We start from the raw sequence: 26,442 nt of genomic DNA, 5'->3' as shown, positions 1-26,442 counted from the left end.
CAAAGATGTCTTTTGATGCCATTTAATTGAAGAATATTAAAAGATGAGTAAAAGCAGTTAAGAACTCGAGCTGGGTCAGACCAGTACTACACAGAACGCAGCTGTCTAGCTGACTGACACAGAATCAAGGTTCACAGTGTATTTTATACATTACAGAAAGAACTCCTTTAACCTCAACTCTAAAACATCTGATTGTGAAGTTTCAACTAAAACATGTAATTTATAAAACTTTTGAATATATAACTTCAACTCTAAAACATTTGATTATAAAAGTTTTGAATATATAACTTCAACTCTAAAACATTTGATTATAAAAGTTTTGAATATATAACTTCAACTCTAAAACATTTGATAATAAAGTTTCAAATTTTTTTCAAACATTCCCTCCCCATCCAACAACTTTAAGTGATCATTAAGAAGGTTAGTATTTGTTTTCCCAACAATTCCTCTGTCAGTCACTGCTGGATGAAGCTCTCCTCTCCACTCTACCTCCCAGTAACATGGCCCAGTCAGAGCCTCCACACACACAAGCTGATGCTGCTGCTTCACCCTCTCTGGATCATCAGGACACAGCTGATCCTCTGATACACGACCATCCTCCTGATCGCTCACACTCTGACAGAGATCAATACTTCCACCTGATGAGAGAAGAAGACAGACAACAGAAGTCATATATCAGTGTTTACAGAGAGGCCCTCATCAGCTGTCAGTCAGCGAGGCAGCACATCCAGTTTAAAGACCAGCAGAGACTTCAGTCTGTTCATACCACAAGTCTGAACAGGACTTAAGTACACAGTGTAACTTAACTGCTGACAGACCCTGAACGCATCATGACTGCAGAAACAGAGACATATTCACTGCTTACTGTAAACATGGATTCAAATCAGTTTCTCTGTGACATTTTTTCTGTCAGGGATAATGCCCGACGAGGTGTCCATTATCAGGAATCTGTGGACTCATGGAGGCCAGAGCCGCTAACACCTGAGGGTTTGACTGATACCTGGAACAATCATTACCATTCCATAATGTTCTGATTAGGGATGGGCACGGATATTCAAGTATTCCATTATTCTAAATGACGTGGGTATTCGACTATAGCTGTAGCTTATGGATTTTTTTGTGTGCCTAAAGTTCATTAAATATTATACATTAGCTATATTAATCACATATTGTTCATTAAACATGTATACCAATGTCATTTAAAATGTGTAAAAAGTAGAAATAAAGAAAAAACATGCCTGGCACAGCAGCGTAACTAATTCATTATTTAAATCCGTCAGGATCGGACAGGATCACATGGCTGTATTCTCCTGTATTCTCCTGGACAGTGTATTAATATCAGCACCACAGGGAGTTATGCTTGAGGATTATAATAATTTTACCTCTTAGTTCCGTGTGTGTGAGTGTGCGTCTGTTTCTGCGTGTATTAGAGACAGCGTGCGGCAGAATGAGCGCTCTGTCCCATAAACAATGTTATTCACTGTCAGCAAATACACTGCTTGTTCCTGATGAGGAAGAGCGCTACTGTGCGTCCCTGTGTGAGTAACAAACAGAGACTCTTGTGTTGTGAAGTCGCCGATGTAGGCCAGTCTAACTGATGCGCACTTTAAACAGCGCTGTGTGCTACACTTTGTTTTTGTAGTGAGGTTAACCGGATATCCGATTTTTTTTAATATAATATTGGAATATTGACATGCCTTCAAATGCCCATCCCTACTTCTAATAACATGGAAACATTATTCACTCCTCCAGTAAATAAAACAGGTCTTGGACACCACTCTGCAACAGGAGATATTTCTTGTCTGCTGTTACAGCCCGTAAACGTAAACAAAAGCAAAGACTCGAACACAACAGGGCCAGTAACATATTAAAGGACGCCGACTCAGCACAGTCAATAACAAAGGAGTATTTATTTGATGCAAACAAAACGAACGAAGCCAAACACAACCAAACCCTGATAATTAAGCAACCCAGAACAAAACAAAAGAGGCAGGAGTTCCTGGACAAAATGAGCAAAAGGAGAGAAGAGACCCCAGACCAGCCTGCCACGACCGTCGCATCCGGGGTTCCTCCCGACTAAACTACCTAATCCAAAACTAATCTATAAAGAGAAAACAATAAGGACACGAAAACAGGACTACCAGGAACTCAAACCCAAATAAAGATAACAAAGCCTGGACGCTCTAACAGGCCGGGAAACTGAAATCAAATGCAGATCAGGGAAAACCACAAAAGACTGCGCGGCCAGCGCCACCTCCCCCCTCCGGCACCACACCTGCAAATGAGAGAGAGAGAGAGAGAGAGAGAGAGAGAGCCGCCCCGCTGCTGTCTCCTTTTAACCTGCTCAGGTGATTGCCAGCACCTGAGCTCAGGCAGAGCAGGGCGGAGACACACACACACACACCCACACCCACACACAGGGTACTGCTATTTGGCAACACGTAACACTGCTCAGCTATTAGCGAGAAAGCTAACAATATACTTGCTACATTAAAGTCAATAATCAACAGTGTAATAACAGACAGTGATTTGCAGGCTTCAGGCAGACTGATCTCAGAGCTGTGACAAAGATGAACTGATGAATTGTTTAGTGCTGAAATGAGAGAACGAACACTTTGAGATCAGATTTGATGGTACGACAGTTTGATGAACGAGGACCACTGTCTCTAAACATCTTGTGATGCTGTCAGCTGTAATCCAGCTTAATGTCCTGTACACATGAACACAACAACAACAGTTGTCTTCACATCAAATCAAACACGTGATCACAACAAGCTTCGTGCTGATCTGATTGGCTGTCTGTTCTCTCTCTGTGTTTCTGTCCAATCCTGAAGCCTGTCACTGTTCTCCTCTCACAGCTTCACTGAGGACAGCAGCCACTGGGAGGGTTGGAGGTTTAGCAGACAAGACTGGATCTTTGCTGCGATAATAACTGTGTTTAGTACAATACTGCTGAAGCTAACATGGACTGACCTCAGAGTCTCCAGTCTACAGTGTGGACTCTCCACAAGATCAGAGAGCAGCTTCACTCCTGAATCCTGCAGCTTGTTGTCACTCAGGTGCAGCTCTCTCAGATGGGAGGGGTTGGACTTCAGAGCTGAGGCCAGAGAAGCACAGCTCATCTCTGACAACCTGCAGCGACTCAATCTGAATAAAGAATAAATGATGTGACTTTGGAGGAAAATGTTGGAAAAAGAAAATACTGAATATATTTGTTATTTTCTGCTCATACAAACTGAAATAATTAATAAATGTTTCTATTACTGATTTATTTCAAAACATGATGTGGAATAAAAGATGAAATCAGGTGTTTCAGAGGTTCACAGTGAATTATACAGTGTAGGATTTTTCTTGTTCTATGAAGGTTTTAAATGTGGAACTCAACATTGCTCTGCTACAGTCAATGGACTAAAGCAGTGAAGAAGAAAATAGACTTCAGCATTAAGATACTCAGTGTGGATCAGTATAATATCAGCCTCATGTCTGCAGTTTAGTGTCAACACAACTTTCACATCATATTAATCTCAGCACAGAAGTAAAACATGGTTTCTGACCTCAGAGTCTCCAGTCTACAGTGTGGACTCTCCAGAAAACCACACAGCAGCTTCACTCCTGAATCCTGCAGCTTGTTTCTGCTCAGCTCCAGCTCTCTCAGATGGGAGGGGTTGGACTTCAGAGCTGAGGCCAGAGAAGCACAGCTCATCTCTGACAAACTGCAGTCCCACAATCTGAATAAAGAATAAATGATGTGACGTTAGAATACAATGTTCCTGCATGAAATCCTTTAATGTTTAATAATGTGTTCAGAGCTGAAGAAGGTTAAGAAGGTCAAAGTACAGAAAGTGGAAACTCCTAACACCTGAACTCAACAGGATGCAGGTTAAAATGTGTGAAATACACAAAGTGAAAAAGAGCTCTCATTAATATTAATGACAACATGCTGCTACTTCAATAAAGACGCAGCGACTTCACCTCTTAAACTCTGCAAGTGTGACAAGTTCAAATATAACACACTCATAGTCTGATACAAGTTACAGTTTAGTGCTTCTTGGTCTGTGATGATGTTAAAATCTGTGATTAGGTTAAAAAGATCAAACATTTATGACGACTGATTCAAATAAAACACATATTTAAAACACTATTAAAATGGTTGTAATGCTAATTAGGTGATATTTAGAAACATTTGATTCATTCTTTGTTGTTGAGTTTAAACTGCAACAGAGGTCTTCTGTAACGCTGATAGTGGTCTTTTAATCCCTCACCAGGAGAAATCACAGCACTTTCCTCATTGAACTTCAGACGTCTCTGAGAAACATCACCCGATCACTGTGTGATTATTTCTCCTCATTTTTCAGGAGCGTAACACAAGAAGCACCAGTGGCTCCATCTATACAAACTCATGTTGTGCAGCCAAACACAACAAACAAGAAATACAATAAAAACCAGCAGAAAATAACTGAAGAGTCGACTCAAAATACTAAAGTTTCCAAGATGCCAAATATGTCCGAATGAATTTTGGTGAATGTGAACAAAGACATGGACAGTATTTCTTTTAGAAATAGTGGAGCCATAAACTCAAAGCATCTTCACTTTAAACTTTTCAGTCGTTACAAGAAACAAATATTTTAATCGAAATGTTGGAAAAAGAAAATACTGAATATGCAGCTCCAGAAAAAATGATCAGACCACTTCAAAAATCTGTTTTTCTCTGGTTTGTGTTTGAGTAAAATACACTTTTATTTTATTGTAAACAACATTTCTTCTACTTCCAAATCAAATATTTTCATTCAGGACTTTTATTCAGAGAGAATGACGACTGGTTAAGATCACAAATAATGCAAAGAAAACAAGTTCATGTTCTTGTTTAAACAGCAGAATACAAATGTTTTAACTCAGGAAGAGTTCACAAATCAATGTCTGGTGGAATAACCTGGTTTTTAATTACAGCTTTCATGCATCTTGGCATGCTCTCCACCAGTCTCTCAAACTGCTGCTGGGTGACATTAGGCCACTCTCTGCAAAAATTCTAGCAGCTCAGCTTTGTTCGATGGCGGATCTGGATCCGGCTGGCAGTGACGTGTAGAGAGATGCTGATTAGAGGAAAATGTGGAGTGGTTTCTTCATTTTTTTCAGAGCTGTATTTGTTATTTTCTGCTAGTACAAATTGAAATAATTAATAAATGTATCTATCACTGATTTCTGTTGTTGTTACTCTGTGTGCATCTCCCTCTATCCCACTTTTCGGCCCATCCAGTCTTGGAAGATGGCTGTTCAACATGAGCCTGGTTCTGATCGAGGTTTTGAGCACAACTGTTGCTAAGTACTGCTCACGCTCAATTATTAGAGCCTCAAAATGGGTGGTTGGTGGGGAGAGACGGCAGGACGGGCTACGCCTCCCCCCGATTAGGGCCTACATGTTAACATATATCTCTGTTCTACCATGTTCATTACGGTAAATATGTTTTGGAGGTGATCCCTGTACTGGGGTGACGCATTCGCAGTTCGCGGTGCGGTGGGACTGGAAAAGGTAACGGTGTGTGTGAACCGTGAAATAAAGGTCTCTGAGCGGAATAAACGTTGTGTTTATTAACGTTAACAATGGTAGCAGAGGATGGCTACTAGTTATAAAGTTCCACCGAAGTTCGATGAAGCCAGGCCATATGAAAGCTGGAAGAATTAAGTTAATATCTGGATGCGAGTTACCGAACTCGACAAAAAGAAACAAGCCCTTGCACTTGCTTTGGGGCTTGAGGGGAGAGCCAGGGAAACAGCCATGGAAATACCCGCAGAAGATTTGGACAGTGATAACGGTATGGCTACGCTGCTAGCAAAGTTGGATGGCGTGTTCCTGAAGGAGGAAAAAGACCGCGCATACGAAGCTTCTTCTCATTTTGACGGAATGACAAAAGACAGCTCTGTTTCCATGGCGGACTACATTATTGACTTTGAACAGCGTTACAACCGAATGAAAAAGTATAACATGACTCTTCCTGATGCTGTGTTAGCCTTTAAGCTGCTGGACACGGCATGTTTGGACGGAAAAAACAGGCAACTAGCATTGACAGCGTGCACGGAGTTAACGTTCCCATCTATGAAGTCGGGACTGAAGAGAATCTTCGGAGGAAAGACGTCAGCTTCGTCCGAGGGAATAAAAGTGAACCAGGACGTAGCTTTCTTTACAGAACAAAGACAGCAAGGAAAAGGTAAACGCAATATTACCTTGCAGAGTGGACAACAAAGGCAACCATTACCGGGTACCAATCCATTGGATAAATTCGGTAAGAGGTCCAAATGCGCCATTTGTCAGAGTACCTTTCATTGGGCCAAGGACTGTCCTCACAAGAGTGAACATGTAAGACTAACTGAAAATGTAGAAGAATGTAACATAACACTGTTCACAAAAGCCTCCATGTGTAACTCAGAGATTTTCTTGACTGAATCTTTAGGATCAGCTATTATCGACACTGCTTGTACTCGTACAGTATGTGGTGAGAAATGGCTAGAATGCTACGTTAATGACCTCAGCCAAGGACAAGTTAACCTCTTGTTGCAAACAGACACCCCCAGCTGTAGGCCTTTTCGTTTTGGAGATGGAAATGTTGTATATTCCAACAGAAAAGTGAAACTACCTGCTAAAATAGGACAGACAAAATGTTACATTGAAACTGAAGTAGTCCAAGCTGAAATCCCACTGCTGCTGAGTAAAACATCCTTAAAAAAAGCAGGAACTGTTTTGGACATGGAAAACGACAGAGCTGTTATGTTCAAGCAACCTGTTTTCCTTGAATTCACCAGTTCTGGACACTACTGTGTAGACATTAGAGATAAAGAGAAAAATAGAGAAAAAGAATCAAAAGAAGTTCAAACTGAAGATGAGGTCCTTACAGTGACAGAAAACATGTCCACAGATGAAAAACGGAAAGCTCTTCTGAAGCTACATAAACAGTTTGGCCATGCATCTGCAGACAGACTACAGAGACTTCTTCACAGCTCGGGAAATAAAGACAAAGAATGTACTACTATCGTGCAAGAAATAGTACATAACTGTGACATATGCCAGAGGCACAGCAAGACAAAGCCAAAACCTGCTGTGGGTTTGCCTTTGGCTTCAGAGTACAATGAAACAGTAGCAGTGGATCTGCACGAACTGGAACCAGGTGTGTGGTATCTCCATATAATCGACCACTTCACACGTTTCAGCGCAGGAAACATTGTGAAAACAAAAAAGGCCTCTGAAATCGTCAACTCCGTCATCCACTCATGGATAAGTGTCCATGGTCCACCCCAGAGGCTATACAGTGACAATGGTGGAGAATTTAACAATGGAGAGATGAGAGACATGGCAGAAAACTTCAACATCGAGGTAAAAACAACAGCAGGATACAGCCCTTGGAGCAACGGACTACTGGAAAGACACAACCACACACTCAGAGATCATCCAGAAGGTGAAACGAGAAAATGGATGTGACTGGGACACTGCTCTAGACTGGGCCCTTATGGCTAAGAACAGTATGCTGAATGTTCATGGTTACAGTCCACATCAACTTGTTTTCGGACAGAATCCTAACCTTCCTTCTGTACTAGTTGATAAGCCACCTGCTCTAGAGGGTACCACTGTAAGTACAAGGGTAGGGGAACACATATCAGCCCTGCATGCTTCCAGAAAAGCATTCACTGAAGCCGAGTGCTCAGAGAGGATAAGAAGAGCACTCCGTAAGCAGCTCAGACCTACAGATGACAAATATGAGATGGGAGACAAAATATATTACAAAAGAGCAGACTGTACAGAATGGAAGGGACCAGGGGTAGTTATTGGTCAGGATGGAGCTGTTGTATTTGTAAGACATGGTGGAATTCTTGTAAGGGTGCACCACTCTAGGCTTACAAAGGTAAACGCACAGGAAAATCAGACTGTACAAGATGATGTAAACAGAGAGACAGGAAGTGAGAAAAGCCTTGTAAAAAATGCAGCACATAGTGAACAGAATACAGATGATGAACAGGGCAACAACAGTGACAGTGAAGTGCATACACCCATGGTGACACAAACTGATGACAACACCAGTGACATTGAAATTCCTACACAAGTAGTGCAACCCCCTATGACACAGATTAAAAAACAGCTCAAGACAGGTCAGACTGTAACTTTTAGAAACAGAGATGATGGTATTCTACATAGAGCCACAATTTTAGGCAGAGCTGGCAAAGCCACAGGGAAGCACAAAAACTGGTATAACCTGCAATATCTTGAACCTGATGGCAGTAATGGACAAAAGGAGTCAGTTGATATGTCAAATGTTGATAACCTTAACATTCAATCAGAAGATAGGGATGCTGATGTACTTATAACCAAAGATATCTGTTTTGACAAAGCTAAACATGAGGAAATGCAGAATTGGCATAATATTGATGTTTTTGAGGAAGTTGAAGATGCAGGTCAAAAGTGTGTTCCAACCAGATGGGTCTGTAGTCTAAAAGAAACTGCCAAGGGTATTGTGCCTAAAGCTCGCCTCGTAGCCAGAGGTTTTGAAGAGCTTAATATTAATGAGTTGCAGAAAGATTCACCAACCTGTGCATCAGAATCTTTAAGGCTGTTGTTAGCAGTTATCTGTCAAAATCAGTGGCAAGTCCATTCCATGGACATAAAATCTGCATTTTTGCAGGGAATGGAGCTATCCAGGGATATTTATATCCGCCCTCCTCCAGAGGCAAAAAATTAAGGTGTTCTATGGAAACTAAAAAAATGTGTATATGGTCTTGCTGATGCATCACTTTATTGGTACCACAAAGTTAAAGAAATCATGCTGAGCACAGGTGGTAGAGTGTCACAGGTGGATCCGGCAGTATTCTATTGGTTAGATGAGCAGTGCAAGGTAACTGGAGTACTTGCATGCCATGTAGATGATTTTCTTTGGGCAGGCTCACAAAACTTCTCAACAAATGTTATTCCCCAGCTGAGATCTACGTTCCTTGTTGGCCGGGAGGAGCATGAACATTTCTGCTATGTGGGAATGGATTTTGTTTCTATTGATGGTGCAGTACAGGTGCATCAGCAAAGCTACATTGAGAACTTACAACCTCTTCACATGCACGCAGCACATGCCACACAGAGAGATGTCCCCCTTAATGAAACTGAGAAAGAACAGCTAAAATCAAAAATAGGACAGGTGCTATGGGTTGCCAAACAGACCAGACCTGATGTTATGTTTGATGCTTGTAGTCTTGTGTGGCCGGAGCACTGTGTACCCCCTCTCGCAGCAGGGCGCTGTGTTGTGTATCGGGAGCACTGATTGATGGGAGGCACCGCGCCGCTATATAGAGTGTCCATACCTGGCGCGCCTCTCTCTCTCCTTTTCCGGATCCGCTGGTCCCTGGTGGTGGCTGTGGCCTGCCGTGGTGGAGCTTGGGTGGCGTGGCTGTGGTTTGGTGCTGTCGTGCCTGTTGGCGCATCTGCTGTTGCGGTGCGTGTTTCCTCCCGCAGCGCACAGGTAAAGCGCACAGTTGCTTCTTTCTCCCATTCAATGTGCTGAAATGCGTAATGGTGACAGTCTTCTCTTGATGCAGACTGTGGTGGCGTGGGGCCGGGTTGTCCCGCTGGTAGCCCCTCTGGGTGTGATTGTGCCTCCATGTGGTAAGTTGGCGCTGTCCGCCTTTTCTTTTATAATCTGTTTCTCCGCTCCCGGCTGATTGTAATGATTTTATGCTGCAGCCTGGAGTATCCCTCCTCTCGTCCTCTGTGATGCTGTGCCGGTGAGGCCGAAGTAGTTTAACCCACTGCTGCAGCTTCCTGGACGGCACTGCTGTTTTGGCTCTGCTCTCTTCTCTTTGACCCGTTGTGGCCTCTTCTGGACTCTCCCTGTTTTAGCCCTTGGGTTTGTGCGGCGCTGTGTGGCCCGGTTGACTCCCCGTGGCCATTGCGCTCTTCACTGAGCTGGCGCCTGGACTCGGAATTGCCACTAAATTTTATTGATTTATTAATTAGGTTGTTAACGTGATTTATTTTGTATGTTTGTAGTTTATTATGTGTACTGGTATTTTGGTTTCTGTTTCTTTTATTACTTAATTGTTGTTTGGGTGTGTGTGTGTGTGTGTGTGTGTGTGTATGCGCGCGCGTGTGCGTGTATGTGTATGTGTGTGTGTCAGCTGTTGATCACTGAGGCCGTTTTCATTTTCCCGGCGACCCAACCCCTGGTGGTGGGTTTTTCTCACCGATCCCCAGTTGCGTGTGTGTGCAGTGCCACGGGTGTTTTGATTTAGTTTCTCCTCCTCCCTTGATTTTGGTTCTGGGCCGCCGTGGTAAGCCTCAGCTCCGTCCACTCATCCATCCATTCCCCTCCCTTGGCCCAAGTGTTTTCATGACGTGCAAACAGCTGTCAATTTGTGAATTTTATTGATTTGTAAAATAAAGTATTTTTGTATATTTTCTACAACAGTCTCTTGCCCCATGGTAATTTTGGACCTTGCGTGACCTTACAAAAATGATTATATTAAAATTACTATAACTATTTCCTGGGGCGCAACTCCCCAGGTGGCGTTGTTGGTACACACACCTTTTTCCACCCTCCACTTGCCACACTTGCATCTAATACAAAAAATGCTACGGTGCAGTCTGTTCATGAAGTAAATAAAGTAATCCGTAAACTCAAGTCCGAAAAGGTGGCTCTTAGGTTTCAGCATTTGGGGAACAATGATGCTCAAAACTTGATTGTTTTCAGTGATGCCTCTCTGGGAAACCTTCCAGATGGAGGTACACAAGGAGGAGCTTTAATTGCTCTAATGGGAGATAGGGGGAAATTTTCCCCTCTCTGTTGGAAATCAAAAAGGATTCGACGTGTGGTACGGAGCACCTTTGCAGGGGAAACTCTTGCTATGTCAGACGGAATAGACAATGCCATTTTTCTAGTCACTCTTTTTTCTGAGCTCACTACTGGAAATGCTGAACTGAATGCCCCCCCGCTGGTCTGTGTGACGGACAATCACTCCTTGTTCGATGCTCTCAAGTCAACAAAACAGGTCACAGAGAAAAGACTCCGATTGGACATAAGCAGCATTAAAGAGCTCATAGAAAGCAAGAAAATCAAGAAGGTGCTCTGGTCGGACTCAAAAGCCCAACTTGCTGACTGTCTAACAAAAAAGGGAGCATCTCTTCTGGTGCTTTTGAAAGCACTAAGTGCAGGGCTATGGACTCTGTGAGGAAGACTTTGTAAACTTAGTTACATCAGGGACTTAACTCAAGAACTGTTTTGTTTACAGTCATTTAATTTCTTTAAGACTTGGAATTGATCTTTTATTTTTTTGTTTAAAGTATAGGGAGATTGTTAACATGTATCTCTGTTCTACCATGTTCATTACGGTAAATATGTTTTGGAGGTGATCCCTGTACTGGGGTGACGCATGCGCAGTTCGCGGTGCGGTGGGACTGGAAAAGGTAACGGTGTGTGTGAACCATGAAATAAAGGTCTCTGAGCGGAATAAACGTTTATTAACGTTAACACTACATGGATGACATGACACTGGTGACCACGACAGGGCCCTGTACAAAAAGGCTACTAGAGAGGTTAAATGAGAATCTCAAGTGTGCAAGGATGAAGATTAAGCCCAGTAAATCCAGAGGCATCTCAGTGTCCAGAGGGAAGGTAATAGAGAGGGAGTTTTAAGTGGATGAAGAAGAAATCCCATCCATTAGGGAAAAGTCAGTGAAGAGCTTTGGAAGGTGGAGTAATGGGGACCTGAATGACAGTGAACAGATAGAGCAACTTAGGAAAGATGTTGCAGAGGGGATAGGAAGGCTTGAGAAGTCAGACAATACTGGATCTTTGCTGTGATAATAACTGTGTTTAGTACAATACTGCTGAAGCCAACATGGACTGACCTCAGAGTCTCCAGTCTACAGTGTGGACTCTCCAGAAAACCACACAGCAGCTTCACTCCTGAATCCTGCAGCTTGTTGTAGCTCAGCTCCAGCTCTCTCAGATGGGAGGGGTTGGACTTCAGAGCTGAGGCCAGAGAAGCACAGCTCATCTCTGACAACCTGCAGCCACGCAATCTGAATAAAGAATAAATGATGTGACTTTGGAGGAAAATGTTGGGAAAAAAACACATGAAAAAACTGATGTGGAATAAAAGATGAAATCAGGTGTTTCAGAGGTTCACAGTGAATTATACAGTGTAGGATTTTTCTTGTTCTATGAAGGTTTTAAATGTGTAACTCAACATTGCTCTGCTACAGTCAATGGACTAAAGCAGTGAAGAAGAAAATAGACTTCAGCATTAAGATACTCAGTGTGGATCAGTATAATATCAGCCTCATGTCTGCAGTTTAGTGTCAACACAACTTTCACATCGTATTAATCTCAGCACAGAAGTAAAACATGGTTTCTGACCTCAGAGTCTCCAGTCTACAGTGTGGACTCTCCAGAAAACCACACAGCAGCTTCACTCCTGAATCCTGCAGCTTGTTGTCACTCAGCTCCAGCTCTCTCAGATGGGAGGGGTTGGACTTCAGAGCTGAGGCCAGAGAAGCACAGCTCATCTCTGACAAACTGCAGTCACTCAATCTGAATAAAGAATAAATGATGTGACGTTAGAATACAATGTTCCTGCATGAAATCCTTCAATGTTTAATAATGTGTTCAGAGCTGAAGAAGGTTAAGAAGGTCAAAGTTCAGAAAGTGGAAACTCCAAACACCTGAACACAACAGGATGCAGGTTAAAATGTGTGAAATACACGAAGTGAAAAAGAGCTCTCATTAATATTAATGACAACATGCTGCTACTTCAATAAAGACGCAGCGACTTCACCTCTTAAACTCTGCAAGTGTGACAAGTTCAAATATAACACACTCATAGTCTGATACAAGTTACAGTTTAGTGCTTCTTGGTCTGTGATGATGTTAAAATCTGTGATTAGGTTAAAAAGATCAAACATTTATGACCACTGATTCAAATAAAACACATATTTAAAACACTATTAAAATGGTTGTAATGTTAATTAGGTGATATTTAGAAACATTTGATTCATTCTTTGTTGCTGAGTTTAAACTGCAATAGAGGTCTTCTGTAACGCTGAAAGTGGTCTTTTAATCCCTCACCAGGAGAAATCACAGCACTTTCCTCATTGAACTTCAGACGTCTCTGAGAAACATCACCCGATCACTGTGTGATTATTTCTCCTCATTTTTCAGCAGCGTAACACAAGAAGCACCAGTGGCTCCATCTATACAAACTCATGTTGTGCAGCCAAACACAACAAACAAAAAATGCAATAAAAACCAGCAGAAAATAACTGAAGAGTCGACTCAAAATACTAAAGTTTCCAAGATGCCAAATATGTCCGAATGAATTTTGGTGAATGTGAACAAAGACATGGACAGTATTTCTTTTAGAAATAGTGGAGCCATAAACTCAAAGCATCTTCACTTTAAACTTTTCAGTCGTTACAAGAAACAAATATTTTAATCGAAATGTTGGAAAAAGAAAATACTGAATATGCAGCTCCAGAAAAAATGATCAGACCACTTCAAAAATCTGTTTTTCTCTGGTTTGTGTTTGAGTAAAATAAACTTTTATTTTATTGTAAACAACATTTCTTCTACTTCCAAATCAAATATTTTCATTCAGGACTTTTATTCAGAGAGAATGACGACTAGTTAAGATCACAAATAATGCAAAGAAAACAAGTTCATGTTCTTGTTTAAACAGCAGAATACAAATGTTTTAACTCAGGAAGAGTTCACAAATCAATGTCTGGTGGAATAACCTGGTTTTTAATTACAGCTTTCATGCATCTTGGCATGCTCTCCACCAGTCTCTCAAACTGCTGCTGGGTGACATTAGGCCACTCTCTGCAAAAATTCTAGCAGCTCAGCTTTGTTCGATGGCGGATCTGGATCCGGCTGGCAGTGACGTGTAGAGAGATGCTGATTAGAGGAAAATGTGGAGTGGTTTCTTCATTTTTTTCAGAGCTGTATTTGTTATTTTCTGCTAGTACAAATTGAAATAATTAATAAATGTATCTATCACTGATTTCTGTTGTTGTTGTTACTCTGTGTGCATCTCCCTCTATCCCACTAGAGAGGTTAAATGAGAATCTCAAGTGTGCAAGGATGAAGATTAAGCCCAGTAAATCAAGAGGCATCTCAGTGTCCAGAGGGAAGGTATTAGAGAGGAAGTTTTAAGTGGATGAAGAAGAAATCCCATCCATTAGGGAAAAGTCAGTGAAGAGCTTTGGAAGGTGGAGTAATGGGGACCTGAATGACAGTGAACAGATAGAGCAACTTAGGAAAGATGTTGCAGAGGGGATAGGAAGGCTTGAGAAGTCAGGGCTCCCAGGCAAGCTCAAGGGAGGAAATGGAGCTCAAGACAAGCAGTGCATGAAGCAAAGGCAGCTCTTAGGCATACAGTGAGGGAAATAATCCCAGTTTGTAAGTTTGCCCACTGACAAAGAAATGAACAGTCTCTATTTTAATGGTAGGTTTATTTTAACAGTGAGAGAGAGAATATCAAAAAATAAATCACATTATATAAAAGTTATAAATTGATTTGCATTTGATTGAGTGAAATAAGTATTTGATCCTCTAGCTAAACTTGACTTAGTACTTGGTGGAGAAACCCTTGTTGGCAAGCACAGAGGTCAGACGTTCCTTGTAGTTGGTCACCAGGTTTGCGCACATCTCAGGAGGGATTTTGGTCCACTCCTCTTTACAGAACCTCTCCAAATCCTCAAGGTTTCGAGGCTGTCGCTTGGCAACTCGAAGCTTCAGCTCCCTCCACAGATTTTCTATGGGGTTAAGGTCTGGAGACTGGCTAGGCCGGTGGGGATGGTGTTCTTGGGGTCATAGTCAGAATTTCTCTTCCTCCAAACACGGCGAGTCGAGCTGATGCCAGAGAGCTCGATTTTGGTGTCATCTGACCACATCACGTTCTCCCAAGCCTTCTCTGAATCATTCAGGTGTTCATTGGCAAACTTCAGACGGGCCTGTACGTGTGCCTTCTTGAGCAGGGGGACCTTGCGGGCGCTGCTGGATATCTGTCCATTACGGCCAAGTGTGTTACCAATGGTCTTCTTGGTGACTGTGGTCCCAGCTGCCTTGAGATCATTAACTAGCTCCTCCCGTGTAGTTCTGGGCTGATCCCTGACCTTTCTCATGATCATCGATACCCCACGAGGCGAGATCTTGCATGGAGCCCCAGACCGAGGGAGATTGATGGTTATTTTGTGTTTCTTCCATTTTCTACCAACAGTTGTCTCCTTCTCACCACGCTGTTTGCTGATGGTCTTGTAGCCCATTCCAGCCTTGTGCAGGTCTACAATCTTGTCCCTGACGTCCTTAGACAGCTCTTTGGTCTTGCCCATGGTGGAGAGGTTGGAATCTGATTAATTGATTGTTTCTGTGAACAGGTGTCTTTTATACAGGTAACGAGTTGAGATTAGGAGTGCTTTCTTAAAGCGAGAGGACAAGTCTGTGTGCCTCAGGAGCACATAACCGGTCTGTGGGAGCCAGAATTCTTGCTGGTTGGTAGGGGATCAAATACTTATTTCACTCAATCAAATGCAAATCAATTTATAACTTTTATATTATGTGATTTTCTGGATGGTTTTTTGATATTCTCTCTCTCACTGTTAAAATAAACCTACCATTAAAATTAGAGACTGTTCATTTCTTTGTCAGTGGGCAAACTTACAAAATCGCCAAGGGATCAAATAATTATTTCCCTCACTGTACATAGATTGTAGACAACGAACAGCAAGGCCGGGGGGCTTGGGGCTTAGCTCGAGTAAACCAATGTGGAACAAAGCAAGTCTCAGAGAAAGGTGGAAGCTGGTGGTGGAGCAGGTACGTCGACAAGAAGAAGTAATAAGGTGTACTAAGGCTGTGGCTCAGGCTAAGCAGGGACAGTAGATGAACTGGGAAAATGTAGAGAAGAGGAAGCTCAGCTGGAGGGACCTGTGAAGTATGGAGGATAGTCGTATCAAGTTCCTGAAAGGGGCTACTTACGATGTGTTGCCATCACCCCAGAACCTAAAATGTTGGGTAGAGGGGGACCCATTGTGCCCACTGTGTTCAGAGACAGACACCTTGAGGCATATTTTGTCAGGTTGTAAGACGAGTCAGTCGCAAGGTCGGAATACATGGCGACTAGGGTTGGGCATCGAGAGACAGATCGTGTCTGTATTTATTCAGTAAGGAGACTGCATCTAAGTTTTTAATACGGGACAATCCCGAACCGAAGAGAGGGAGAGACGGTGGCAATAGTGTAATCATGCAGCGCAGTGATGAATGCTGTTAATGAGATGAGCTGGAGGTGATCCATGCGTAGTTTATCAGAGGTATCATGCCGCGCAGGGAGGAGACCGATGTTAGGAGAGGAGCAGATATAACACAGATCTGTGTGTGTTTCTCGTGCTCTGTACCTGGCTCAATAACGTCGCAACCTGTCCATATTTCCACACATATATTTAATTTATTTCACTGATTAACGCGGAGCTATAGAGGAGCATCAGGCTTCATGATCAAACAAAGTTTTATTTCACGTCATCACTTCAGTCTGAACTCACCCGCTCCCTCTCTCTCTCCCTCCCTTCCTCTGTGCTCTTGCGCAGCAGCTCTCCCCCTCTCTGTGCTGTGCGTCTGCATCACAGTGTTTTGTATTAGGCTATGCATGATGTGTTTTAAAGTCTTACTACGATGCATAATGGAATTGACAAGGAGACCGACGCTTCATAACGTGGATCTGTGTTAATCGCGCAGATCTTTCAGTCTGTCTGTCACTGTTAACAGAGACTCCAGTCTGCTGTGTAGTTCATATATTTCTCACAGAGCTGTAGAGGAGCATCAGGCTTCATGATCGAACAAAGTTTTATATCAAGTCATCACTTAAGTCTGCATTCACCTGCTCCCTCCCTCCCTTCCTCCGTTCTCTCCCCTCTCAGCGCTGCGAGTCTGTATCACAGTTTTTTTATATGATGTTTTTTAAAGTCTAATGAAGGTGAATGAGGCTCCCTGTATATTCACAGGGTCGAAGGCTCAAATATATTTAATCAGAGTACCCCTCCGAAACACTGCTGTATGAAAAAGAAAAAATCAACGAATAGTGGAAATCTTCATATTGAACGGCCAGATCCAATTCGACTCAAAGAATCCTGATTCGGGTACAGCCCTAGAGACTTCCCCTATTTAGCGCAGCCCAGTATGAAAGCAGAGACATCGAGCTGCCAGGGAGTTTTTGAAGAGGAGCTTTTTAATCTTGGACAGACTCACGCCAGACTTTTCTTTGTTTTTGTTTTTCCGTTCATTTCTTCTTTTTCCGTTCATTTCTTCTTTTTCGCTACTAAATTGGTTGTAACGCATTTGGCTTGAATAAGACCCTTTAAACGTGTAAGTCAAGTTTCTGTTTCTTGGTTTCTGTTGGTGCTGTGTACTTATAAGAGTTTTTCTTCAAAGATCTTTGTGGCGCAGCCAAAGGTAAGCTCCAGTGCATTCTCACTACTGTTACACGACTGATGATCTTACCACACACACACACACGCGCACACACACACACACGCACACGCACGCACGCACGCACGTGGGAAGGAGACCCACGGTGGTAACCGGACAAGGGGATAGAAAACCTAGCCGAGATTGTTATTAAGATTTAAAGTAATACGTTGTTATTAATTATCTGACAGAAGCAAAGTCAAATTTAGTCTTTAAAGTTGGAGATTAAAATTAACATTTAAGGTAAAACCCCCGAACCCCAAGGGCAGCCTGTTTCGTCTCTCGCGTGAAACTCGCTTCATGTGTTTCATTCAAAAACATTATTGTAGTATCGGTGTTGTCAATACCTGGAGCTTGCAGGACAGAGCCTGGGTCTGTTGAGGGTGGCAAAGCTGCTTGGGTGGCAGTGACCACTAAGGGTCATGTGGTAGGTTAATTATAAGTATTGGGATGAGGGCACAAGGGGAGGGGCTTCTTTACTGAGCGCTTATCTTTATCATTAGGGCACAAGTATCTTGTGTTTCATTCAAATACATGGTGGTCTCATGTTGGGTCTCTCTCTAAATAATATAACATAACTCCTGCCCACTTGTGTAATCTGTGAATGAGAATAGAATGGTCTACTGTGTGGAAAGCTGAAGTAAGATCTAAGAGCAGGAGGATGGAGCAGTTCCCTGAGTCAGCAACTACATGGAGGTCGTTTGTGATTTTCAGAGGTGCAGACTCAGTACTGTGTAGAGCTCTGAAACCAGATTGGAACTTTTCAAAAATGCAGTTTTGAGCCAGGTGAGATGACAGTTCGTTAAAAATAACTTTATTAAGGATTTTGGAGAGAAATGGTAGATATGGGTCTGTAATTACTGAGGACTGAGGGATCTAGACTTTGTTTTTTTAAGAGTGGCTGGACAACTGCATGTTTGAAAGACTGTGGAACATGACTGGTCTCCAGGGAGCTGCTGATAATTGTAAGAACACTGGGACTAATGGTTCCAGTTACTTCTTTGAAGAGTTTAGTTGGGATAATGTCAAGAGAGCAGGTGGATGTCTTCATAGAAGAGATAATATGATGGAGCTCTGTTAAGGTGATAGGGGTTAAAAGAACTTAGAACTGCAGTGTTGTCAGAAGAGATGGATATACTATTTACAGGAGGAATGATACTAGCTCTGATGTCAGTGACTTTGTCTCGAAAAAGGTTTAATCTTCACATTTAGAGACAGAATCTTCAAGGGAGGAGGACTGAGTGGAAGAGGTGATGGAGTTTAACACACAAAAAAGTACTATGGGATTATGATATTGAGCTTTTGCATTTTTGACGGCCAGCTGGTATTTATCCAAGAGATCTTTCAGGATTTGAAATGATATCTGCAGTTTATCCCGCTTCCACCTTCGCTCTGTTCTTCTGCATGCTCTTCTTATTTCTCTTGTAGTGTCATTTAGCCATGGTCAGGCCAGAGGCTTGAGTTTTTTATTTCTCAGCGGTGCAACAGAGTCAAGGGTGGCTAAGAAAGAACTGTTGAATAGAGCAACGATTTGCTCTGTGTCCGCATGAGATGGTGCAGCCTCAACACCTCTAATGTGAGACGCCTCTTTGTAGGCTGCTGTGAATCTAGTGGCAGTGGTTGAATTTATAGTGCGGGAGCGGAGAAGAGCAGGGCGGACAGGAGAAACGTGTGGCAATTTGAGTTTGATTTGTCAAAAATGATTGCTCTGTGGTCAGATACATGAAAATCTTCTATTTCAGGGTTTAAGATAGAGAGACCGGAGGAGGAGAGAACTAAATCTAGTGTATGACCTTTAACAGGGGTTGGGCTATTCACAGACTTGTGCAGACCAAAGGATTCAAGCAGGTTTATAAAATCACGAGTCATGGCTTCAGAGAGACAGCAAATATGGATGTTAAAATCTCAGAGAATAAGAATATTGTCATATTTAGGGGCAATGTTGGAAAGAAGATCAGAGAATTCACTGATAAAGTCAATGTTTGGTTTGGGGGGTCTGTACAGTAACTAACAGAAGACTGATGAGCTGCCATCTATCACAAAAGCCAAGGATTCAAAAGATGAAAAGGGGCCTGTAGAAAAACTGCTGCACTTGAGGGTATCTTTGTGGATGACAGCAACCCCACCACCTCGTGCATGTAACCTGGGTTGATCAATCAATCAATCAATCAATCAATCAATCAAATTTTATTTGTATAGCGCCAAATCATAACCAGGGTTATCTCGAGACACTTTACAGAAAGAGCAGGTCTAGACCGACTCTTTGTTAAGTTATTTAAAGAGAGGCCCAACATGAATCCACCATGAGTAGCACTTAGCAATTCGGCACATTGGCAGAAAAACTTCCTTTTAACAGGCAGAAACCTCGAGCAGAACCAGACTCATGTTGAACTGCCATCTGCCTCGACTGGATGGGCCGAAAATGGGATAGAAGGAGATGCAGGATAGAGACAGGCAAAGAGAGCAACAACAACATATGTTCTTGTTGCCACAACAACATGAACAACAACAGACACATACTTATGGTTGCAATGCCAATAATAGTGGTAGACTAGGGTGAAGATTGGCTAAATAAATAAATAAATAAATAAATTAGCGAGAGAAGCAGAGTAATGATAAAGGCTGAGGTAATCGTAATTGTAACAGTTGAAGTCAACAGGTCTACTATTAGCATTAGCAGCAACAATAATGATACTATGGGGAAGGCTGATGTTAGTAGTTGTTGCAGTCGAGCAGGTCCACAGCAGCAGGTGGTCTGCAGCAACGATCCCCAGGAACCTTCAAGACAAGGGAGCAGAAGAACTCCCGGGAAGATATGTGGTTAGTAATGTTAATGGGACCAGAAGATACAGAGTTAATGAGCAGCATTAATATGACAGAGAGAGAGAGAGAGAGAGAGTCAGAGAGTCAGAGAGAGAGAGAGAGAGAGAGAAGCTTGGTGTGTCAGATCCCCCCGGCAGTCTAAACCTATAGCAGCATAACTCTGGGCTAGTCCAAGCCTGAGCCAGCCCTAACTATAAGCTTTATCATAGAGGAAAGTTTTAAGTCTACTCTTAAAAGAAGAGAGGGTGTCTGCCTCCCGGACCTTGACTGGTAGATTGTTCCAGAGGAGGGGGGCCTGGTAATTGAAGGCTCTACCTCCAACACTACTCTTAGAGACTTTAGGTACCACAAGCAGGCCTGCATCCTGAGAGCGCAATGTTCTAGAGGGGTAATATGGCACTATGAGCTCTTTAAGATATGATGGTGCCTGACCATTAAGAGCTTTGTAAGTAAGAAGAAGGATTTTAAATTCTATTCTAGATTTTACAGGAAGCCAGTGCAGAGAGGCTAATACAGGAGAGATGTGCTCTCTCTTCCTAGTTCTTGTCAGCACACGTGCTGCAGCATTTTGTACCAGCTGCAGAGTTTTTAGTGACTTATTAGGGCAGCCTGATAGTAACGAGTTACAATAATCCAACCTGGACGTAACGAATGCATGGACTAGTTTTTCTGCATCGTTTTGAGACAAGATGTGTCTGATTTTTGCTATGTTGCGAAAATGAAAGAAGGCTGTCCTTGATATTTGTTTTATGTGGGAGATGAAGGACATATCCTGATCAAATAGAACTCCCAGATTCCTAACAGTAGTGCTGGATGCCAGACTGATGCCATCTAGGGCAGCTATATCATTAGAGAAAGAATCTCTAAGGTGTTTTGGGCCGAGCACAATAACTTCAGTTTTGTCTGAATTAAGTAGCAGAAAGTTTCTAGTCATCCAGATCTTTATGTCCTTAAGGCATGCTTCTAGTTTAGATAGCTGATTGGTTTCATCTGGCTTCATAGATAAGTATAATTGAGTATCATCTGCATAACAATGAAAATTAATGGAGTGTTTCCTCATGATATTACCCAGAGGAAGCATATATAAGGTAAAAAGAATCGGTCCGAGCACAGAACCTTGTGGAACTCCATGACTAACTTTGGTTTGCATAGAGGACACATCATGAACATTAACAAACTGAGATCGATCTGATAGATAAGATTTAAACCAACTTAGTGCAGATCCTGTAATGCCAATTAAATGTTCTAATCTCTGTAACAGGATGTGATGGTCTATCGTGTCGAAAGCGGCACTAAGATCTAACAGGACGAGTACAGAGAGAAGTCCTCTGTCTGAAGCAGTAAGTAGATCATTTGAAACTCGCACAAGGGCTGTCTCAGTGCTATGGTGGACTCTAAATCCTGACTGAAAGTCCTCAAATAAACTGTTGTTATGAAGAAAGTCACATAATTGATTAGCGACTGCTTTCTCAAGGTTCTTTGAGATAAAAGGAAGGTTAGATATAGGTCTATAGTTAGCTAAGGTGCCTGAATCTAGGGTAGGCTTTTTAAGAAGTGGCTTAATTACAGCTAGTTTAAAAGACTGGGGTACATAGCCCGTCGATAAAGACATATTGATCATATCTAGTAAAGAAATGCTAATTGAGGGAAAGACTTCCTTAAGCAGCTTGGTTGGAATCGGGTCTAAAAGACAGGTTGATGGTTTAGACGAAGATATCAGAGAATTTAGCTCAGGAAGGTCAATTGGAGAAAAACAGTCAAGGTAAACATCAGGTTTTTGAGCAGTTTCCAAAGATACATCTGCACCAGTTAACGGCCGGAGGTTACAAATTTTGTCTCTAATCTTTAGGATTTTGTCATTAAAGAAGCTCATGAAATCATCACTGCTGAGGCCTATAGGAATACTTGGCTCAGTGGAGCTGTGACTCTCTGTCAGCCTGGCTACAGTGCTGAAAAGGTACCTGGGATTGTTTTTATGTTCTTCTATGAGGGAGGAGTAGTAGACACCTCGAGCATGCCGTAGGGCCTTCCTGTATTTATTAAGACTATTTTGCCAGAGTAAACGAGACTCTTCTGTTTTGGTGGATCGCCACATTCTTTCAAATTTACGCGACATTTGCTTCAAGTTACGAGTTTCTGAGTCATACCATGGAGCTAGCCTCTGTCGTTTAATAATCTTCTTTTTTAAGGGGGCAATCGAGTCTAGAGTACTTCTCAGCAAACCTGCAGTACTATCAACAAACTGATCAAGCTGAGAGGGACTAACATTAGCATAAGAGCTTTCTGTAGTAAACAGATGTGGTAAAGAATTAAAAGCAGCTGGAATTGTTTCCTTAAATTTAGCTACAGTCCTATCAGACAAACATCTTGTGAGTACATTTTTGTTAACTGGAGAGTAGTCGGTTAATAGGACATCGAATGTTACTAAATAGTGATCTGATAAAAGAGGATTTTGTGGGAAGACAATTAAGTTTTCGGTTTCAAGGCCATAAGCTAGAACAAGGTCGAGGGTGTGGTTAAAGCGGTGAGTAGGCTGGTTTACATTTTGAGTGAAACTAATAGAGTCCAAAAGGGACATAAATGCCATGCTAAGACTATCATTATCAACATCTACATGAATATTGAAGTCCCCTACAATAATTATTTGATCTGAACTCAGGACTAAATCTGATAAAAACTCTGAGAATTCAGTTAGAAAATCAGAGTATGCGCCAGGAGGGCGGTATACTATCACAAATAAAACAGGCTGTAAAGTTTTCCAAGCTGGGTGTGAAAAACTCAGAACAAGGCTTTCAAAAGAGCTGAAACTAAGTTTTGGTCTAGGGTTGATTAGAAGACTAGAACTGAAAATAGCTGCCATTCCACCACCTCGACCAGTGTCTCGAGGAATATGAGTATTAAGATGACTGGGAGGAGTGGATTCATTTAAGCTGACATATTCTTCCTGACACAGCCAAGTCTCAGTTAAAGAGAGTAAATCAATATGATAATCTGATATCAGATCGTTCACTAATAGAGCTTTAGATGACAGGGATCTGATATTTAACAGACCACATTTAATTCTCATATTTTTTGGCATAACTTTGGTTGTTGTTTTAATTTTTATTAAATTTTTTTGATTTACTCCTTTTTTATTTGAGTTTGAATTAACTGTAATAAAAGGCCTGGGTTGGGGGGCAGACACAGTCTCTATAACATTAACATTGTGGCTGGGAAACTGCTCACAGGGAAGCTCAGAGGAGTGTGTAGGACTACAGCTCTGCCTCCTGGTCTCAACTCTGGTTTGTCAGGTTTTACGACTAACAAACTTAGCCATATTACGAGACAAAAGAGCTGCACCATCCAAAGTGGGATGAATGCCGTCTCTTCCGATAAGACCAGGCTTTCCCCAGAATGTCTGCCAGTTATCTATGAAGCCCACATCGTTTGCTGGGCACCACCTCGACAGCCAGCGGTTGAATGATGACATGCGGCTATACATGTCATCACTCGTCAGATTGGGCAGGGGTCCAGAGAAAACTACGGAGTCCGACATTGTCTTTGCAAATGCACACACCGACTCAACATTAATTTTAGTGACTTCCGATTGACGTAACCGGGAGTCATTAACGCCGACATGAATTACAATCTTATCAAATTTACGATTATCCTTTGTCAGCAGTTTTAAATTTGACTCGATGTCGCCCGCTCTGGCCCCAGGAATACATTTCACTATGGCCGCTGGCTTCGCTAACTTCACGTTTCTGACTATGGAGCTGCCAATAACCAGAGTTGGTTTCTCAGCGGGTGTGTCGCTGAGTGGGGAAAACTTGTTCGAAACGTGAAGTGGTTGGTGGTGAACCGTGTGCTCCGTCTTGCGGCTATGCTTCCCTCTGAGAGTAACCCAGCCACTGCATCCCGGCTGCTCGGGAGTTGCCGGGAGAGAAGCTACGCTAGGTCGGCCCGCACCGGCTACTGGCCCTGGGGGCTTGCTGCTGATTACAGCAGCTAGCGATGCTTGGTTTTCCAAGGTGCGGAGCCGCGTCTCTAATTCCGTGATCCTCGCCTCCATAGCTCCAAAAATACTACATTTCATACAAGTACCCTTATCCGTAAAGGAGGTCGAGGTAGAGCTAAACATCTGACACACCGAACAGGGCAGATCAGGAGAGCAGGAGGGAGAAGGAGAAGGCATTTCAATTGATTAAGCTAGCTGCTAAGCTAACGGCTAAGCGAGTATAAAGTTAAGGGTTTAGCAGATATGACGCTAATGCAACAACGAGAGTGCTTGATGAAAACTAGTGTCTGTTAAAGTACACAGCAGCTGAATAACCACAGTGATGATAACTACAGCGGTGTTATTCCTTTTTTTTTATTCATTGTCCAGTGCGCCCTGTTTTTTTTTTCCAACTGTTGCCCTTCTTAGAAGGTTTAAAAACATTTCAAGAGTCCGCGGTGGCTTGCTAACGTCAATTAGCGTCTTCTAGAATGACAGTTGTTGCGAGTTCAGTGAGTAGCGTGTAAAGTGTTGTTGACAGCAGTAGCCGGAGTGCCTGCAGTGATGCTGACATCGGATTGAAATTACCGCAGGATTGGGCTTGTGGATCCTACTGGCACACCGGGCCAGTTAAATGCTTTATCTACTGGCCCTGGGGCGTTATGAACATACCATGGGGCAACCGGGCAAGTGCATATGTTAAGTCTTGTACCTTGTATTCTAAGGAAGTCACGAAGTCCGCACGGTGAGACGGAAAAAGTTCAATTTTTGGAAGTTATGAATCGATTTGGAATCTTAGAAGATAGGAATCGTGATTTTTACATGAATTGACTTTTTTGCCCACCCCTATGAGATAACCTTTGATATGATTTGGATCTATACAAATAAAAAATTATATAAACAAGAAAACATGATGTGGAATAAAAGATGAAATCAGGTGTTTCAGAGGTTCACAGTGAATTATACAGTGTAGGATTTTTCTTGTTCTATGAAGGTTTTAAATGTGGAACTCAACATTGCTCTGCTACAGTCAATGGACTAAAGCAGTGAAGAAGAAAATAGACTTCAGCATTAAGATACTCAGTGTGGATCAGTATAATATCAGCCTCATGTCTGCAGTTTAGTGTCAACACAACTTTCACATCATATTAATCTCAGCACAGAAGTAAAACAGTTTCTGACCTCAGAGTCTCCAGTCTACAGTGTGGACTCTCCAGAAAACCACACAGCAGCTTCACTCCTGAATCCTGCAGATTGTTGTGGCTCAGCTCCAGCTCTCTCAGATGGGAGGGGTTGGACTTCAGAGCTGAGGCCAGAGAAGCCCAGCTCATCTCTGACAAACTGCAGAGAATCAATCTGAATAAATGAATAAATAATGAAGACAAAATTACAGATTTTCCTTCAAATGAGTGGAGTGACTTTTCCATTGTGTTCTGTGGATCATCATGACGTCAGCCTTCTGCAGTCATCATCCAAATGTCAACAGAACATTCATACACCTTTTCATGTCAGCACAGGTTAATAACATGCTGCTGATCTCAGTCACGTCTGTAATTAGAGAATCATGAACACATCAGACATGTTGGACTAAACACTGTTCATTCATTCATTTATGAAATGACCTTCTTCTTACTGTATTTGGGGGCTTAGTAGGTCTATGGAATAAAAGGAGATGTCCACATTTGTTGAAGTCTTAAAATAACAGCCACATGCTTTCTGCACATTAAAGACTCATTAGTGGCAGCAATGATTCCTACTGTCCCCAGTGAGTGTGAAGTGGTCCCTTCCTAACAAAACTACACAGCAGGATAAACTCCATAAGTTCATGTGAAACTAATATGAAGCTTCAGCAGTCTGAGTCAGCCAAATCAAGTCTGTGTCCACCAAAGGTTCAAACTATTTACAACCAAATTCACTCTTTGAGTCACTATTCCTCCACTGCAGCTCAACAAGGAGACAGTCAAACACCAAACACTTGATATGTGTAGCTCAGTCTGCTGAAGCCTCTTATTAGTTTCAGCTAAACTGTAAAAGTCATTTTTGTGAAGTGAAAGAGTGTGAATGTTTGTCCTCCATCTCGTAACATTGGAGTCAGGTTAGAAGAGGATTTCTTCACAGACAGTATGGACAGAGGGAATGATGACAGACAGAAAATAACTCTAT

The 26,442-nt window shown here is 42.3% G+C and overlaps 1 protein-coding gene and 1 pseudogene across 1 annotated transcript in view; one reads left to right on the top strand and one right to left on the bottom strand.

Moving 5' to 3' along the window:
* LOC138590918 (protein NLRC3-like) overlaps positions 1-26,442 on the top strand; it is a 316,106-nt pseudogene that overhangs the window by 242,259 nt on the left and 47,405 nt on the right.
* Positions 1-26,442, bottom strand: part of LOC138590760 (NACHT, LRR and PYD domains-containing protein 12-like) — a 117,461-nt gene that overhangs the window by 76,620 nt on the left and 14,399 nt on the right. Inside the window, exons 7-9 of the mRNA XM_069661118.1 lie at positions 12,384-12,557; positions 3,555-3,728; positions 2,974-3,147 (exon numbers count right to left, since the gene is read on the bottom strand). Coding sequence (XP_069517219.1) covers positions 2,974-3,147; positions 3,555-3,728; positions 12,384-12,557 — 522 coding nt within the window. The remainder of the gene's footprint in view (positions 1-2,973; positions 3,148-3,554; positions 3,729-12,383; positions 12,558-26,442) is intronic.

Source organism: Semicossyphus pulcher, unplaced genomic scaffold (assembly GCF_022749685.1).
Source record: "Semicossyphus pulcher isolate SPU_LCO1_2020_fin unplaced genomic scaffold, fSemPul1.0.p SCAF_14, whole genome shotgun sequence".
Lineage (NCBI taxonomy): Eukaryota > Metazoa > Chordata > Actinopteri > Labriformes > Labridae > Semicossyphus > Semicossyphus pulcher.
Note: the sequence above shows the minus strand (reverse complement) of the source record. Positions and strands in the feature narration are given on the sequence as shown.